Source organism: Antechinus flavipes, chromosome 4 (assembly GCF_016432865.1).
Source record: "Antechinus flavipes isolate AdamAnt ecotype Samford, QLD, Australia chromosome 4, AdamAnt_v2, whole genome shotgun sequence".
Lineage (NCBI taxonomy): Eukaryota > Metazoa > Chordata > Mammalia > Dasyuromorphia > Dasyuridae > Antechinus > Antechinus flavipes.
The window spans coordinates 166341745-166360892 of NC_067401.1; the positions used below are offsets into that span (position 1 = coordinate 166341745).

A 19148-nucleotide genomic window follows, 5' to 3' on the forward strand; every position below is an offset into this window, starting at 1 on the left:
TATAAGGTTTGGGTTTTTTTTTAGTAGCATTGAGCTTGCACCATTTCATCCAATGACTCCCTGTGCATACACACACCTGGTAGGGGTAGATGTGCTCTGTGGCTGGACATAATCAGATGCATCTTACAGGGAACAAACGCTAGTTATTGTAGCTCCACTGGCCCCATGCTCTAACTCACCAAATCAAATGGATGAAATAATGCTTGTCTGCATGTGGCTTTCTACCATCCTGATCACTTCAGTCATCAGTCTTCTGTTGTGAAATTATACAAATAATCCTTCCCCACTTTGGACTGGCTTCTGCACTGCCCCACTACCCCACATATAATTAAAGACTACTGGCAGTTCTTAAATCACTAGGCAGGTTTACTGTTCTCCATAAACCTATGCTTTTAAAACATGCTTCACCCCAAATGCCACTGGGAATATAATTTGCTACTCCATCAAATAAAGCAGAATTTTTTCATAACAATATGAATAGCAAGAACTTGGTGATGAAACCATTAAAAATACTTTATTGTTACAACATATCATGAAGATCACAACACATTCGGCTTCTTCTCTCAAGGATATACACAGTACAATCTGTTTGGTACAGAGGTTAGAACAGGAAACTAGGCAAGCCCTTGAAAACTGGCTGCTGTAAGTCTCAGGCAAATGGAATTTATTAGTGTTTCAGTGACAGCAGGTAGGACATGAGGGATGGCTCCATTAACCACTTCCTTGCGCCATTCCCTTTTTAGCAGTATGAGTAGATGATCCTTAATGACCTCATCTCCAAGCCTGAAATCAAAAGGAGTTACTCCTCTGCTGTAGAGAGACAGGCCATTTTCAGAGGCTTGGGACTGGCTGTTACCTACTAGATGAACTATCCAGACTCATGGCTTTTTTGCAACCTTCTCCCTGAAGGGATGTTGTGCAGCAGAGTGGAATGAATGCATTACCTGGGTTCAAATCCTGCCTTGCTATTTAGTAGGCAACTCACTAGATTCTGTGTCCTCTTTTGAGAAATGAGGGGGATAGATGAGAGGACTTCTAGGTCCCTTCAGTTCTAGGATCTCATGATCCCTGTTTCTTCGGGTGATAGGATGGAGAGAGAAAAGAAAATTCCTATCTGCTCTGTTCTGTTCTGTGCGCACCCATTAGAAGTTCTGGAAGGAGTTTGGTGGGAAGACTGACACTCACCTAAAATGAGGGGTTAGGATCATACATGGACCTCAGCATCCAAACCTGCTTTTCCCAACAACTCTGGCTAATTGAATTAACTGCTGAGGCATGGATCAACTCAATCACAGAGCTGGGAGAATTGGCAAAGGTCATTTTACAGCTAGGGTAACTGGGGCAGCAGGAGGTAAGTGATAATCCCCAAGAATTCATTTTTCTGGAAAAAGCCTAAAATGCAGCCCCATTCCACCACTGCTAAGTATCCTTACTACAGGAAAAATGTTTAAGAGGGACATGATCTGGAGAGAATCTAGAGGATGAACAAGTTGTCAAAAGGCTTTAATCCTTGTCTTGACATATATGGATTAAAGTGACCAGAGAGGTTTATTAGCCTAAATGACAAAAGCCTTGGGGGTAAGGAACATGATAGTCACCTTGAGGACTATCGTGTGGACCCATGATTAAGCTTGTTCTTGGTCTCAGAGGGTAGGATAGGGGCAAAGGGTTAAAAGACCAACTTAGGCTCCATGCAGAGCTGTTTAACCCTCAGAGCTGAACGAGATAAAGTGAGATCTTTCAAGACAGTTGTGAAAATCGAGTAAGGCTTCATCTATTTCAAAGTCTGAGTAGGCCTGAAGGACTTTAAGCATTAAGTCAAGAGCATACTTAAAGTGTCTCCTCCCTGCTGTCTTAAAGACAGAAGCCCCTTCCTGCTATCTTCTTAAAGACTTAAAGTCTCCTCCCTGCTATCCCTCTAAGGGCACACTTAAGCTCCCTTCCTGTTATCCTCCCTATTTCAGCCAAATATGGGCAACTATGTACTTGTTGGTCAAGTTCAATTTCTTGGATAGTTCCCGTGTTTAGAATGTAAGATCCTCAGCCAATAAGGATGAGGGTCAGTGGTGGGAGGGGAAATTTGCGTTAGGGATAAAAGCCCCGACCCTGCCCCCTACAATGTCTCCTCCCTTGATTGTCTGCTCGATGGATGGGACGCCTGTTCTCGAGAATGTAAATGAACTTTGCTTTGCTTCTAGAGATCTATCCAGTTGTTTTATTAAATGGTTTCTGACCCACACAGAGCTGACCATAAGTAGGAGGAGTTTCCTTGAGGGCAGTGAACTACCTACCACTGAAGGTCCCCAAGTAGAGGCCTTAATGGAGTATGTTGAAATAAGGATCCTTTTTTAGGTAACATGAAACAGACAATCTCCAAAGGTCCCTTATAATTGTGAAACCCTATGATTCTACTTCTGTTCTACAAAACCCAACCAGTCACTTGACCCTCAGCTCCAAGAAAAGCACTTTAAGTACTGCATTGTACTTCGGTGGTATGGGGAAAACAGCCGCTCTCCGCTGTCAAGAGATCCCAAATTCAATCATTTGCTGGCGCCCAGGACCTCACTTAGCCCCTCAGGTCTCAGTCCCTTCATCTGTGAAATGAAGTTGGGGGGGAGAGGGGGGAGAGGGAGGAGGGAGGCAGCCTTAGAGATTCCCTGGCTCTGGATCAATGCTTCTGTCACTGAGCAAGAGACAGGGAGGTGGAAGGCTTCAGTTGGAGTTAGCCAGGCAAGGATTCCCTTTGTAGCAAAAGGGACCAGCCTCCCCAATGGCTAATCTGCGCACCCCAGGCACCCTTGGTTTTGATTTTAAACCATTTAGGGCATGACATACGCTATCTGCCTTATTTCCACAAGGTTTCTGGTATCTTGAGGATCAAAGTTGTGGGGATCACAGAATAACGTACTTATGGAGAAAAAGATTCAAATTCATGACTGTGCCAAGGTGATTACAGCCAAATAACAATAATATTTATCAGAATCCACCTCCTAACCTCTGTTGCCAGACTAATTCTCTTATCCACATGCCTTTCTAAAAGGAAACTTCAAGCCCCAAGGCACATTCCACTCCAAGTTCCACAGAGGCAAAAATCCAATCTCATCCTACCCTTATCAGAGATGAGATTAGAATAATGCTAGATATTTTTTCCTCTTTTTTTTTGAAGGAAGGAGAGATTATAGGGGAAATATGTTGAGAACCATCATCAGAAGGTTCTTCTGCTAGGATCTTTGTTCCTGCTCATTTCAAATGAAGAATAAAGTCAAATCTCAGATCCAATGTCTAATATAAAAATAGGAACTAAGCAAACGGTTTGAGGGAATTCCCATCTCACTTCAGAAGCAGATTAGTGTTATGGCAGGGAGAATATAGCAGTTGAATTTAAGGAAATGAATATTTTAGGTGAATCTTAGGGTTTGAAAATAGTTAGAATAGACCCAAAATCATAGGTTTTCATAGGTAAAAACTTTCATGCTGGAAGTACAATCTATTCTACCACACTTTGGAATCTTTCAGGTACATTTTTGGAAATCCTATTAAAAGACCAGTGATAATCTCCCCAACACAGTCCCAATTTAAACAACACAATAAAACCAATAACAGGAATGAAACTAAAGTCTATATTCTCCCTCTTAAGAGTTTTACCTTTTGGTTCAGTGAGGAGAAGCTGACCCAGATTTGAACATGCTGCTGTCCTAAAGTGAGAGGATGAAGTTGCTAAGAAGAGTAGCACAAAAAGTTGCTGTTTATAGGGACTTCTTCTGGCCTTCCTTCCTCTACTTCCACAAAGAATCCAATAGAAACCCAAATCAAATGATCTTTCCTCTTGGGTGGGACTACTCAAGGAAGAGCTCCTTTCCAATGCAGCCAAACCCTAGAAAAGGCCTACAGAAGGGAGTCTTGAAGCACATCACAAGGTCCAGGATAGGTAGTGGAAATACAGCACCAAGAGTGTTGTGATGGGGCTTGACCATTATGGAAATCACAACCTTTGTCAACAGCATTTGGCTTGAAAAGTTTGCAAGTCACCATTTAATCCAGAAATGAGAGAGACAGCACTACTAAAGTGCGTTTAGACTTTAAAGTACCAGGAAAAAAAAATGCTCTAGAAAAAAAATCTTGATACAAGAGCAATAAATGTACTGCTGATCAGTCAGCATTCCCCTGTCCACTTTGCTTTGCTCTGCCCTGTCCAATCTAGGAGAGTTCCAGGGCATGCCCATTCCTGGGACTGAGAACCCAAACCCTTCAGGAGTCACAGTTTCTTAGGAAGTCCCTTCAAGGCCCCAGTTGGGGAATAAAGAAGGTTAAGATGCTGCCACCATTTCTGGCTGTTTTGCCCTCGTCTTGATGGGTTCTTTCTCTGTGGAGGAAAAAAATACTTATTACTTTTACACAAAACACCCCAAAATCAGAAAATAAGGTTTTGGGAAAACCTTGGGAAAACAATGTTTGACAGGGAGACAAGTAACTGGGTTTCTGAGAGCCATTCCACTCTGAGAGACCTTGTTTGCTTCTACATCTTAAATATGAAAAAGCAGCTAGTTAAAAAGAATGTTATTATAAAAGGAAAAAAATCTAAGACAAATTGATTTTGGTAAGAACAAAGCTGGCTACAGATATCATAACAAAAAAACTCTAAATAAAGAACAGGAACTACTTAGAGGATAATAAGAAAAAAAAGCAAAACTGGGAAATTATGAAAGCAAAGAAAGGGCAGATTGCCAATAGACACTTTCTGAGAGTTATGATGAACTTATGGGAAGACAGCAGCCGCTCTTCCCCAGAGAAAACAAGAAACAATGAGCAGAACCCCATTCTTCTGAGAATGTATTAAACTGTATGGGTTGATGGGGGAAGATCCTTCGTGGCCAAAATATGTTTTTTTGTTTAAAAAAAAAAATTATAGCATTCCCAATTTCTAGGACATACTTTGAAAATAATGTCCAGATCATTGACAAAAGAAAAAACAATATTAACTCAGTGCTTTTGAAATCTTATGCAATATTTTAAGAAGAATGACTTCAATGGAAAGCATTTTTCCCTCTTGGAATTCCCAGGCAAGAAGGCTATGAGCCACTACCAAGGGACTGGCTTCCTCACTTCCAGTCTGTACCAAATAAGAAAGGCCTATGCTTATGTGCATTTTGATTATCCCTTAAATTCAACAAAATTTCTCAATTCTTTAAAGATGCTAAAATATTAATTAAAAAGGGAAAAAAGAACATACCTGGAATCTTCTCTGATAGAGGTTCTGAAGGAACTTCTGGAAGCTCTATCTGTTCCTACAAAGACAAAAGAGGAAAAGATTATGAGATAAAATTCTATAAAGTCTTAAGGTTTGGTAGTTGTTTCAACAAGTGGTCCCTATAGGCTCTCTCTAGTCTAGCTTAACTTTGTCTGATTAAGTAAACTTCTTTACTTCAAAGGATCTTCCTTAACTATTGATTTTATATGAGACCAAAGCTCTTAACAATGAACTTTTGGGTCCTTATGGTCTTCAGAATACATCTATCAGGACCCCAGTGCTTAACTTTTTTTTGTATCATGAATTCCTTGGGCTGCGTTTAGGTGGCACAGTGGATAGCGAGCTAGCCCTGGAGTCAGGAAGACCTATGCAACCTTGATGCTTACTGATTGTTTGAACCTGGGCAAATCACTTAACTTCTGTTTGCCTTAGTTTCCTCATCTGAAAAAAGGAGATGATAACAGTACTTACCTTGAAGGATTGTTGTGAGATTAGATAATAATTGCACATTTTAAAGTGCATAGCATTTTAAAACTGGGGACATAAGTACTAGGTAAATATTAAATGTTAGTATTATTATTTGGCAGTATTTCATGAAGCCTGTGGACCTTTTCTCAGAATAATGTTGTTAAATACATAAAATAAAATATATAAGATTACTAAGGAAACCAATTATTTTAAAGTATAAATATCAAACTATTTTTAAAAACAAGTTTCTAGGTACCCCATATCAAGAGCCCTTGATTCAGCATAACCAATTTCAATAGCTTCTGGTTCTGAGGAGGTCTGTTACGGCTCTGTGCCCCATTGCTCATGTCCTATTAAGTTAGGTTAAACATACTATTTGTGAGCATTTAGACTCTAAAGGGAGATGGAAAGGTAGTAAATGGAAAGCTCATCAAAATAGTACTAGAAAAGTCACATGATATAATGGAAAAATCTCTAGACTACAAGTCAGGAGACGCAAGTTCTTAATCTTGACTTGACTAATAATTAGCTATGACCTAGGAGAATTCATTTAAACCTCTTTTCTGCTTTGTAAAATGAGATTGGACTAGATCTTTGGATTGTAGGAAGAACATCAGACTTGGACATCAGAAGCTCTGGGGTCAAAACTTTGGTTTTGATACATACCAGCCTTGTAATCAAGAGCAAATCAATTAGTTTTTTTGTGTGTGTGCCTCAGTTTCCACAACCGTAAAAAAGGGATAACACTTGCACAATGCATTTTACAGAAAATGTGAACTATTATTAATGCCAATTAGTATCCTAAGTTCCCTTCTAATTCTAACAATTTTGGTTCTATCCTTATGGTATCTTTTAGTGGCCATACAGAAATTATTCATCAAAAGCATTTTCTTCCTTTTTCTGCATTTCAAAACCCTTAACTAAGCTCTAATGAAGAAAAAGTCCTTCTCTTCATCCAGGTCAACTTCTTTATGGGCACTCTTGAACTTATTCCTTCCTGTCTTCTCCAGTAACTGCTCCTAGTTTCATCTCCTTTTTTTCCTCTCAAACTGACAATCTCTATTGTTAGGTAGGGATTTCTCTCTCAATCTCTAACTCTTTTGTCGATGCCTACAAATATGTCCAAACTTCCAAGACCTTTTTAATCCTTTCCCTTTCCTATAAACAGTGGAACTGATGATCCCGCTATTTATCTATATATCCTTACCCTTTATAACTAACCTTGAAAAAGCTTTCTACATTTCTGGCCTCTACTTTTCTTCTGAAACCTCTGCAATCTGACTTCAACAAAACAATACACTAAGCCCTGATCTACAAGGCTTGCAGATTTGAGAGACTGAATGCTCACAATGAAAATTTAACAACTGACTCTCACAAGCCAATTTCACCAGGCTCTAGCATCCTCTGCTTTCTGTATACTAAAGTCTATGCAGATGAGTTCCAAATCTTCACATCTAGACCTACTTTCCCTCCTGAACAGCAACGCCTCATAGACATTTTTAATTAAATTTTTTTTATTAACAGTTGCCAATGACTATTAGGTTCAATTATGAGAGGACTACATATGAAACTATATATGGCTTGTTGTTTTTAATGTATAGATCAACTTTAATCACTCTTTTGACCTTCCTTTTGTTCTTTACATGTTTTATGTATTTTACTGACTTTTTAACATCATTATCACCCTTCTCCTCTCCATCAGAAGGCTCTCCTTTGTAACAAGAAACAGAGTCAATCAAAATGAATTTATGTTGAATTGGTCGTATCTGAAAACATCTCATTCTGTATTTACTGTCTGGAAACATTGTTTTGAAGTCAAGATTACTCCTATTAGATATCTCAAACTGAATGTCCATAAGCTTGGCAAATTCAACATATTTAAAACACAACTCTACCTCCTCTTCCTAATATCCCTATTACTATTACACAACTCCCATCCTTCCAATCATATAAGTTCATAAGCTCTTAATGTCCCTTCCCCACATATGACATTTTAATTGCCAAATCTTATCATCAACCTAACAATCTTTCTCTGTACATGCTCTTAGCCACTACTCTAGTTCAAGCTCTCATCACCTCTTTGCTAGATGACTGCAAATAATTTCCTAAATTATCTTCCTATCTTAAATTTCTCCCTGCTCCAAGCTACCTCCACATGGCCTCCAAAATGATTTTTCCTAAGTGTAGCTCAGCCCCTGTTACCCCTCCACTCAAACTCCAGTGACTTTACTGATATATTTAGGATCAAATCTTCTCACAACTTGGCATTTCACACACAGAATCTGGCTACTCTCTATAATTGAGGTTTCCTGACTCTGAACCAGCTATCTGTATACCTGCAATGTTGTCCATTCATACCTTTCTCTCCTGGAATCTGATCTCCTTCAATACTCAATTTGCAACATCATGTCTATGAGGTCTTTTCCTGATTCCTCTAACTGCTCATGCCTTCCTCATGATTACCTAATATTTGGTTTGTACATGTCTTGCGTATACCTGAATGTACATGCTATTTTTCTCCCCACATTCCCTACTAAAATATAAGCTCCTTGAAAGCAAAAATTGTTTTGTTTTTGTCTCTATATCCCTAAGGATTAGCACAGTACCTAGAATAAAGCAGGCACTTCATAAATACCTACCAAGTGATTAAACATAATTCTGTGGGTTCTTGCCTTCCCAGTGAATATAACCTATATATTATGTAGATTATACTATATCATATATATTATATCATATATTTTATATTACCTATCTATTACCTATCACTTTCCCCTTTTTACTATTCTAATAAGCTTCTAGGTTAAGTCCCTGTAACACTGGGGATTTTCACTGGTATGAGAGTTGGGTGGGCTCCATTAAACCAGCCTTATGACTAAGGCTCTGTGGTGGGAATATAAATGGGAGGCAGCAGGCACTAGTTCATACTACTAAACTAGAGTCTGTCAAACTGGGATAGCTGCCCAGAAAACTGGGAATCCCTGATCTAGGGGACTAAATACAGACCCTGAAGAGTAAATAGAAAACTCTGGAAGTTGGCTAATTCCTCATAAAGGTCTCTTATAGACTGAGGTGCTCATTCATGCATGTATGCATGTATTCATCCATTCAATGACCATTGAGCAGAACCACAAAATAGAAAAAAAAGTCAAAAAATCTCACACCATTGATAATTGTGGGTAGAGGAGTAGGGGGATACAGAAGAACAAAGAAAATAATGCTCTTTTCTCAGAGAAAACAAAATTCAAATTCCCAACTATTCATGTGATCATTTATAAATAAAAATTTCTATCCCAGCCTGTCTTTTAGGATATTTCCAGCAATCTTTATCTTACTACCTAATAAGTGTATGTGTGTGCAGGAAATGTAAACCATTTTCAATATTTACAATGATTTAGCCGGCAACAAAAAGTAGTTGGGGAAAAAGATCTTAACTCATAATCTAAGTATGTAACATCTAAATCAGTAGGGGTTTGGATTTTCAGCCTTCTTCTTTAAAAAAGAGAAAGCAGTCAACTGAAATGTTACCTGAGTGATCGCTTCTAGTTCTTCTAAAATAGCATCTTCATCTTCTTGAGTAAAACTGCCAGCCAAGAGATCATCAATTTGCTGCAAAGAGAAAAACCATAGAGATTAACATACTTTGCCATTAGGTCCCTGCTCCTTACAACTGAAACCTGGAGCAAGGTAAAAGATGAGAAAGGTCAGGTATAAAATTGTCTCGTCACAAGATTTCACTCATCAAGGAAGTACAACAATGAAATTATATCCTTGATGACTATTGAGTAACATCATCCAGGAAGTGGACAACTAGCAAGGATAGGAATGATATACAGAACTCATACCTTCTGATACTCTACAGCATCCCGGGTTTCATCCATTATTCTTTCCACTTCTTCTATGGACATGACCTAATAGCATAACATAAAATGTTTACATCTTGAAGGAATCTCAGCACTCACATAGCCTAATTCATGCAGCCTAAAAGGATGAAACTGAGACCTAGAAAAATGAAGTTGCTGTCCCAAATCACTGTTAATTATGGAACAGTGAGAACTGATATGGTAACTCAGTAGTAGTATCACCATCTACCATGCTGCTACCATTTTGGTGTTAAAACATGGTTAAAAACAACTATGAATTCTACTGGCGAGGTAAGAAATGCCACTTAGGCCAGGTCCCAGTTCTCAGACCTAAAATAAACCCCCAGAATTATTGCTTTCACTAATGTTGAACAAAGCATAAAATATTACAGGCTCCTCTAGGAGATTTTCTCAGAGTTGGTGTGCCACATTGTATATAAATCCTATAGAAGTCCTGCATGTTCATTAAAAAAAAACAAAAAAACCTGGGGGCAAATGTTTCTACTTTCCCATTTTTATCTCCCTATGCCACAAGGAGGTATTTTTTTAAAAAAGTTATCAAAAGGGGAGCAGTGGGATTTATGACAAATATATGCCACCTTTAATCTTCTCCTTTGAATCAACTCAACTATTACCTTTTTCAAGACCTAGCTTAAAACTGTTGTTCTACCAAGTCTTTCCCAGTTAATTTTAAATTAGTCACATTTTTCTCTGCATCTCTTTGGCACTTAATAGATTTAGTTTGCATTGTTTTATACTTGTTGATAGGTTGCTTGGTAACTGTTGTTAAGTCACTTTATAGAGGAAGGTTTGGTTTTTTTCTCCTTAAAAAACAAACATATAAACTGATTACATTCATGAATTTGTGACATGGCCAAGGTACTATGAGAAATTAACACAAAATTAGAAAAAAATAAAGCTTTTTTAAAAACAAAAACAAAAAACCATAGCTCAGTGACAGAGAGCACAGCTTCTATTTTTTTTTTTTTTTGTATTTTTCTACACCAACCAATACAAAGCTCTCTCTCTTGCATATGTATAAAAATGTTTCCCCCAGCTACTCTTTGGTAGCTGTTCAGTGCTCTATTTGCCTCATCCCTTGCTGCTCCATTTAGTTCTTCCTCCATCCCCATAGTACTTAGTGGTTTTGACCTACCTGATGCATTTTATTCAGACACTCATTTCCAAACTTCAGGCCTTCAATCACTTTCATTTCAATCTGGGTAAACTCAATATTCTGAACCTAGAGGGAGAAAAAAAAACCCAGTAAATCAAATCCCATTTTGTGAATGAGACAGAATGCAACCAACCACTCTTCCCCTCACTTTCCACATAGGAATTAGTTTTACTTTATTACTTTTACATAATCAAGCATTTCTTGTATACTTCAGAGGCTAATAATGATATGAATGACACCTCATATGTTCCTCCTACCTTCAGAAATAAATCACAACAAAATTATGTGACGATCAACTGTGATGGACTTGTCTCTTTTCAACAATGAGGTGATTTAAGGCAATTCCTACAGACTTGGGATGGGAAGTGCCATTTGTATCTAGAGAGAGAACTATGGAGACTGAATGTAGATCAAAAATATTTTCACCTTTTTTGTTGTTGTTGCTGTTTGTATGCTTGTGTTTGTTTTCCCTTTTGATCATATTTTTCTTGAGCATCATGATGAATATGGAAAAACTGCACATGTTTAACCTACAGTAGATACCTTTCTGTCTTGGGGAAGGAATAAAGTGGGGAGGGAGGGAGAAAAATTTGGAACACAAAACTATGCAAAGGAGAATGTTGAAAACTATCTTTGTAAGTACTGGAAAAAATAAAATACTATTAAATTAAAAAAAAAAAAAACTCACTTATCCCAAGCCTTCATTAGAATGCAAATAGAGGAAAACAGAAAAAGCAAAAATCAAAGTAGTTATGATGCTCATCATGAGAGTGCTGGTGAAAATCCAGAGGACTGTATATGAATTTCAATGATTCCTCTTCCCATGGGCAGCAATAACTGAAAGATTACACTATGAATAATTGGGATTGGCACTGGCCCATGATAGAGAGAGAAAACTTCTACCAATCAACACCTTTTCTTCAACATACAGCCTTAAAAATTTGCCTACGCTAATGGTGTCGAATTCAGATAGAAACAGGGGTCACTAATCCATATAAATATTTTTGTGGGCTACATATTGATATCAATTTTTTATCATATTTCTATTTTTTTGTTGTTCTTGTTAAATATCTCCCAATCACAGTTTAATCTGGTTTGGGTAGCCCTGAGGAGTGTTATGGGCTCATGTGTTTGATACCCTGGCCTAGAGGATGAACAGGTTAAGTGAGTTGCCCAGAGTCACAAAGCTAAAATTAGAGGCAGGATTTGAATCTAGCTCCTCCTGTCTTCAAGATAAGTCCTCTAATCATTATACACTTCGACAACGATATTGTATGAGGACATATTTTGATGGAAGTGGATTTCTTTGACAAAGAGACCTAACTGAGTTTCAATTGATAAATGACGGACAAAAGCAGCTACACCCAAAGAAAGAACACTGGGAAACGAATGTGGACTATCTGCATTTTTGTTTTTCTTCCCAGGTTATTTATACCTTCTGAATCCAATTCTCCCTATGCAACAAGAGAACTGTTCGGTTCTGCAAACATATATTGTATCTAGGATATACTGCAACATATCCAACATATAAAGGACTGCTTGCCATCTGGGAGGGAGGGGGGTGGAAGGAGGGAGGGGGTGGAGGGAGGGAGGGGAAAAAATCGGAACAGAAACGAGTGCAAGGGATAATGTTGTAAAAAAAATTACCCTGGCATGGATTCTGTCAATATAAAGTAATTATTAAATAAAAATAAAAATAAAAAAAAATAATTAAAAAAAAAAAAGATAAGTCCTCTATAGAATGGCTATCTATAGATACAGGAATAAAACATTGCTGCACAGCCCACATTTTAGAAAGGTTCCAGTAGTTATGTATAGCTTCTCTAATTTCCTTCAATATTCTTCAAGTAAAAGCCAGAATTCTTTTCTAGTAGGTGTGGAGTTCAAATCCAGGACCTCTTACTCAGCAGCAAACTGCTTCTCTATATAAATCATGTTTTTACTGAATGCTGACCCTCACTTGTATACTTCATAGTTCTCTTTTCTCCAGGACAAGATTTTAATTTAGTCCAATCTTCTCTAATTCTCTTCTCGCTAAGCTACAGATTCTAAAAAAGGGAAAATCTATTTTAGTTCATCTCAGGACAACTGTATCTGTATACAGACCTAGTATGGGCCCTTCAGTTGCAAATGCTTCATTAATAAATTAGATTAAATCATGTTCTAGAAAAGAATTATAGAGGCAGTTAGGTGGCACAGTGGATAAAGAATCAGCCCTGAAGTCAAGAGGACCTGAGTTCAAATTTGGCTCAGACACTTAACACTTCCTGGCTGTGTGGCCCGGGGGACGGAGGGAAAGGAGGAAGGGACTGAGGAAGGGGGGAATTATGTTTGTTACAAGAGCACTTTTGTTTAATGTTATCAAAACAGCCTATGGTTCAATGGCACAGCCATCACTCTGGGCCAAGGGGATGTCTATATACATACCATTGTTTCCAGATTCGTGATTTGGTTTTCTGTCTTATCTAAGAGCTGTTCCTGGTAACGCTTCTTCTTAAGGATTAACTTTGCCCTTCTACAGAAAGAAATGCAACAAGGGACACAGTGATATAAGATGAAAGAAACAAATGAATCACAACATAATCACTTTGGGTGGGAATCTCAGTGCCTGTCAATTACTAAAGCAAATAGGCCCCCTAGAGCACAAACCTGATAAAAGGGACAACGTCTGCATCCCTAAACAGAACATGCCCTCAGGGAGCACTTGTTTGTGTCTCCATATGCAGAATTAGTGAGCTGATATTCAGAAATCTCAGGGAAGAAATACCCAGAGAATTCCATATTATGAATTCAGTTCTTCCAACCCAGATTTTCCCAAATCTTATTTTGGCCAGAAGCAAGTTGTTCTCTTTAGTCCTCTCACTTACTCTTTCTTTCCATCACGAAGAAGTTGTCTAGCAATCTCCCTTTCCCTTTCCAGTTGCTGGGTAATCCTCTTCTGGTACTGCTTCAACTTATCCCGTTGTTGTTTCAATTGCTATTAGAAGCAAGAGAAAATTGCATCTTATTAAAACTGTTTTGTTTTGGGTTTTTTGCTGAGGCAATTGGGGTTAAGTGACTTGCCCAGAGTCACACACCCAGGAAGTGTTTGTCAGAGACCAGATTTGAACTCAAATCCTCCTGACTTCAGGGCTGGTGCTCTATCCACTGCGCCACCTAGCTATCCCTCATTAAAATTTTTGATTGATGCATGCAAATCTATTTTTCATTATCAAGTCATAATGCCTCTGACAATATAGCCAACCTTCAGGTAACCATTTTTATCAAGGAAAATAACATATAGGCCATATTGTGCAGATGTGATAGCTATCCTCAGGCAATCCATGCTCTAGAAGAAACAATAGCAAGACTGATCCACATACAATGAGACACACACTCCTGCAATGATAAATGTACAATCAGTAATATTAAAGTTTTCACCATTTGGACAAGTAATTATATAAAAGGATTTGGTCTGTAATCCATTCCCAAGCTGGCAAATGGATGAATTTTCAGTATCATATGAGTCAGTCACGAGTACCTTCTTTTCCTGGACACTGCCCTGCTGCTCTAGAGGTAATACATGCTTATGTTCCATTCACATATTCAAAAAAGCTGATATAGCCATAGTCTTTTCTTTCTATCTTGAGAAAGGGTTTACCAGCTTACCACACCAACTTCTGAAAGACTGTTAACTCCAAATCTATTTAAATTTTAATTCGAATATCAGGAAATAGTAAAAATGTCATTGTTATGCCACAATTCTATTTTATTGTCCTGACTCAGTTTCCCTAATTATCCTGACCCAGTCCTGCCTTGTTCTACTTCAGTTTATAACTGTCCACTCAATCCTGCAAAACCTCCCCTCCCTCTTTATCAGAATATTTGATAAAGACAAAAGATCTTATGTTTTAGGGACACTGACACATTGTTGGTGGAATTGTGAACACATCCAGCCATTCTGGAGAGCAATTTGGAACTATGCTCAAAAAGTTATCAAACCGTGCATACCCTTTGATCCAGCAGTGTTTCTACTGGGCTTATACCCCAAAGAGATACTAAAGAAGGGAAAGGGACCTGTATGTGCCAAAATGTTTGTGGTGGCCTTGTTTGTAGTGGCTAGAAGCTGGAAAATGAATGGATGCCCATCAATTGGAGAATGTTGGATAAATTGTGGTATATGAACATTATGGAATATTATTGTTCTGTAAGGAATGACAACAGGATGAATACAGAGAGGACTGGTGAGACTTACATGAACTGATGCTAAGTGAAATGAGCAGAACCAGGAGATCATTATATACCTCAACAACGATACTTTATGAAGATGTATTCTGATGGAAGTGGATTTCTTTGACAAAGAGATCAAACTCAGTTTCAATTGATCAAAGATGGACAGAAGCAGCTAAATCCAAAGAAAGAACACTGGGAAATGAATGTAAATTATTTGCATTTTTATTTTTCTTCCCGGGTTATTTTTACCTTTTGAATTCAATTCTCCCTGTGCAACAAGAAAACTGTTCGGTTCTGCATACATAGATTGTATCTAGGATATACTCTAACATATTCAACATGTAAAGGACTGCTTGCCATCTGGGGGAGGGGATGGAGGGAGGGAAGGGAAAAATTGGAACAAAAGTGAATGCAAGGGATAATGCTGTAAAAAATTACCCTGGCATGAGTTCTATCAATAAAAAGTTATTTAAAAAAAAAAAAGATCTTATGTTTTAGAATATCCGAATCCCTCTCCCCATTCCAAGCTATCAGAATGTCAGATACCGTCTTATCAAGATGCCTCTCTCCATCTCCGGGGTTCCTCCCCTATTAGGTCATTCCATCTCCTGTCATTCGTCTCAGGTGGCTCACCTCGCCCTGTCAAGAGTCCCGTTCCCCACTCTCAGCACCCTGACTCCACCTCCTGCCTCAGTCTACCCTCTGAGTCTGAGCCATGTGTATATAATTCATTGAGAACTCAACACTGTTTTCTGAATTCTTCATTCAGCCCTGGGACCAAACCATGGATCCATTTGATCCCTATAAATCTCTCCTTTTAAATAAATTACTTTCTATACTTTCTAATCTCTATCTTGCCTCAGTTTCTCTGGCATGACATCATAATGAAAGCAAGTATAAACTAACTTCTTCCTCTGTGAAAATAACAGTTCTTAAAATAATTTCTGAGCAAAGGTCACCATAACACATGTTGGGATATACAGTTTCCTACAGTCCTATCTCAAAGAAATGTTAGGTGATAACAATCTGTTCCTTTAGTCTGTGAATATACATGGTCCTGAGAATTTGTAAGGAAACGGAAAAGATTAAAGACAAATGAGATAATATCTGTAAAGTGCTTAGCGCTGTGACTTGACACTTAGGGCTTAATAAATGGACAGCTTGGTGGCACAATACCAGGCCTGGAATCAGTAAGACTTCTTGTTTATGAGTTCAAAATCTGGCCTCAGACACTATTTATATGACCCTGCCCAATTCTGGTTGCCTCAGTTTCTCATCTGTAAAATGAGCTAACAAAGGAAACAGCAAAGCACTCTAGTACCTTTGCCAAGAAAATGACAAAAGGGAAAAGTCAGACACAGCAAATGCTTGTTTCCTTCTTTTCTTTTTAAAGAAGGATATCAAGTTTGTTCCCCTCTACAAAACATACCAAAAATAATTCTTTGGGAAGAATTTTTAATGGTGTTTATAAGAAATTAAAAAAAAAAAAAAGACTTTCAGAAAGATCAAATTTCTTCATGGTGGTGTTCCCAATTACTAGGAGTTAAAAAGGATAAAAGCCTTGGGGCAAATTGATGGCACCCTAGAAACAATTTTGTTACCAAAGATAAAAGTCTTAAGTCCTATATCAACACCTCCTGCCCCCAAGTCCCCACATTCATGAAAACCAAAGATGAAAACAATAAAGAACTAAATTATAATTATCCCCATCATCTTTGGTTGGATAATTTTAGATAAAAGCCTTAAGCACCTTTGGAAAGTTATCTTTTACATCCAGTCCAGTGTCCCCTCTAAAGGTACATGAATCTATAATCTAGATAATGATTAACAATTTTTGAATGCCTAAGTACAAACTCAGTCATGAATTCAGAAGTATTTGAAAAGCTCACCAACCCACCCTCCAAATTAATCCTTTCTAATTTTTGAATACCTAATCCCTAAAATACAGAAGCTCTTCTTTTAGAAAGGAGGAAGGAAAAGTTGAATGTATTTAAAGCTACAACACCCATTCATTCAAAGTATCAATTTCATTTCAAAGCCGTGACTGACCCAGTTGAGACAACACAGTATGTTTACTGAATTCTGTATTCATTTTAAGCACCTAATGTGTGCCACCCATCATCCTCAGTGAAACACTGAGGATACAAACACAAAGCAAACTGCGCAAAAACTGGCCAGGGAAAGATTTCATTTTCTTGTTAATTATATACAGGGGGACTTCTTTAGCTTTTCCCACTATAGATCCCTTTTCAGCCAAGAAATTTACTCAATCCTGAGTATATAAATCTTTAAAATAGGTATCCAAATCAAACATTTGCTGTTAATATATTTTATATATTAGCATAATGTAGTTTTTTTACAAATATATATTTATAATACATAAATATATTAAATATAAATATAAAACATAGCTATTTTACATGTTAAGCATAAAATAGTCATAATTTTACGAACCTCCCTTCCCCCCCCCCCCCCCGCATTCAGTTAAGAGACCCCATATGGGATCATGACCCACAGTTTAAGAAGCTGGGATAGGCAGAACTTTGGAAATCTTAACTCGACATATAAAAGCTACCTATTATGCCTGCAATTTATATATTTTGTTTAAAGACCCTGAAGAAATAGCACTAATATAAAATGACAGGAGATCTGACTAAAGTTTGTTTGTTTGTTTTTTAAGATGATGGGAAGGGGACAAGTCCTGCAATAACAAGAAGAGGCTTACGAACCTTCAAAGAAAATGAAACTAAGGAATAACTTTCTTCCTGGGGCGTTAATAGCACTTCCACTGGGTTGTAGTGGGGCTCAAATAATGCACATAAATTTTGTTTTGTTTTGCAAACCTTAAAGAGGAAGGTAAAAGTTAGATATAATTGTTGCTGTTAATTTCCTCCAGCCAGACCAGGTATTAACCCTCCAAAACAAATCTGAAAACGAAGGCGCTAAGTCCGAAAAACCGAAGGCAGTAACTTCAAGACCCAGAAGAGCTTCGAGCCTCGGGCCAGACCCCACCTCCTCCTCCCATTCCCCGTCCCCCAGGAAAAACCCTTAAAGAAATAGAAAGGAAGCAACAGAAAGGGGAGGACCGCAGAGCAGAGGAGGCGGCGGCGGAGGGACGGGAAGGTTGGGAGGAAGATGCAAGACAGATTGGGGTGGGGCAGAAAGGTCAAGGGGGAGAGCAGGCCCTTCCAGCCCTCCAGCCTTTTCACCCTCAAACAGGATGAAGACGCTCCGCTCCCGTACCCCACGACCCTCCAGCTCCTGGATAGGAGCCCTGCTAACAGCACACTTAGGTCCTGGGAATCTTCCAGCCTACTCTGACAGAAGGAAACTGAGGCCGCGAAGGGGGTTGGGTGGATGACTTATCCGAGGTCACCCGGCACAAGAGGGGCGGAGCCCGGCCTTGAGACCCCAGGCTCTGGTTTCTACTCCGCAGCGGCCGAAGTTGCGGCCCGGGACTCCCTCCCATCCTGGTCTCTGGCGCTCCAGCTCGTGTTCTGCCCTGCCGCCGCTAAGGCCTCCTCACCAGGATGGCTTTGTCTTGTTCAGTGATCCGGCTCTGCTTCTTGCGGCCGAACAAATTGCCCATGACGGCCGTGGAGACCCGGCTCTGCTCGGCCCGGCCCGGCCCCGCTTCCTCAAGTCCACAAGGAACCCCGAGCCCCGGCGGCCAGGGGCCGCCCAGCCACGCTACGGTGGCCGAGGAAGACCAGGAACCACCAGATCGCGTAGGCCCCACGTGGCTCGGCTCAGAAGGAGTCCGGGAAGAACCTGGGGACGAGGGGGAGGGGAGAGGGAATTCCTTATCGCTTTGACCTCAGGGTCTTTTTACGATCCCCGGATTAATAAAGGTTTATCCTGGGGAATTGTGGGAGGAGAACCTTCGCCTGGAGCTCCTTTGAGCGTGTAGACGCCCATTGGACCTTGGTGTGGGCAGCACCTGTAGTGATTTCAGAATCCAATCAGTAAATATGTATTAAGCACCTTCCTTCCTTCTTTCCTCCCTCTGACCACATAAAATACCACACCTTACCTTCCGATGCTCTTAACTTTTTTTTGGTTGTTTTGCATCCCTGAAATCTCCCAACATCGTTTTGTGGCTAGATTTCTTGTTTGAGGACCATGCCTTAAACCAAAACCACTCCGACTCTCTTCATTGGCCAACAGTGAGCCTCAGGCCAAG

At 39.1% G+C, this 19148-nt stretch overlaps 1 protein-coding gene across 1 annotated transcript; it reads right to left on the reverse strand.

Annotated features, from left to right (window-relative positions):
• Window positions 1–492: 492 nt before the first annotated feature.
• Window positions 493–18698, reverse strand: CHMP6 (charged multivesicular body protein 6). The gene is made up of 8 exons (XM_051995414.1): window positions 18492–18698; window positions 13621–13730; window positions 13181–13268; window positions 10733–10819; window positions 9559–9624; window positions 9242–9322; window positions 5231–5285; window positions 493–4363 (listed from the first exon to the last, which is right to left on the reverse strand). The coding sequence occupies exons 1-8, from the start codon at window positions 18552–18554 to the stop codon at window positions 4308–4310; spliced, it is 606 nt and encodes a 201-aa protein (XP_051851374.1). The 5' UTR covers window positions 18555–18698; the 3' UTR covers window positions 493–4307.
• Between the last annotated feature and the right edge of the window lie 450 nt (window positions 18699–19148).

What these genes read in the sequence shown, in the direction of transcription:
- CHMP6 (XM_051995414.1), bottom strand. Translation starts at nt 18,554, where the DNA reads ATGGGCAATTTGTTCGGCCGCAAGAAGCAGAGCCGGATCACTGAACAA. An exon ending in AACAAGACAAAGCCATCCTG is followed by an intron (nt 13,731 to 18,491) that starts GTGAGGAGGCCT and finishes TGCTTCTAATAG; the next exon opens with CAATTGAAACAACAACGGGA. An exon ending in TCACGAATCTGGAAACAATG is followed by an intron (nt 10,820 to 13,180) that starts GTATGTATATAG and finishes TTCTCCCTCTAG; the next exon opens with GTTCAGAATATTGAGTTTAC.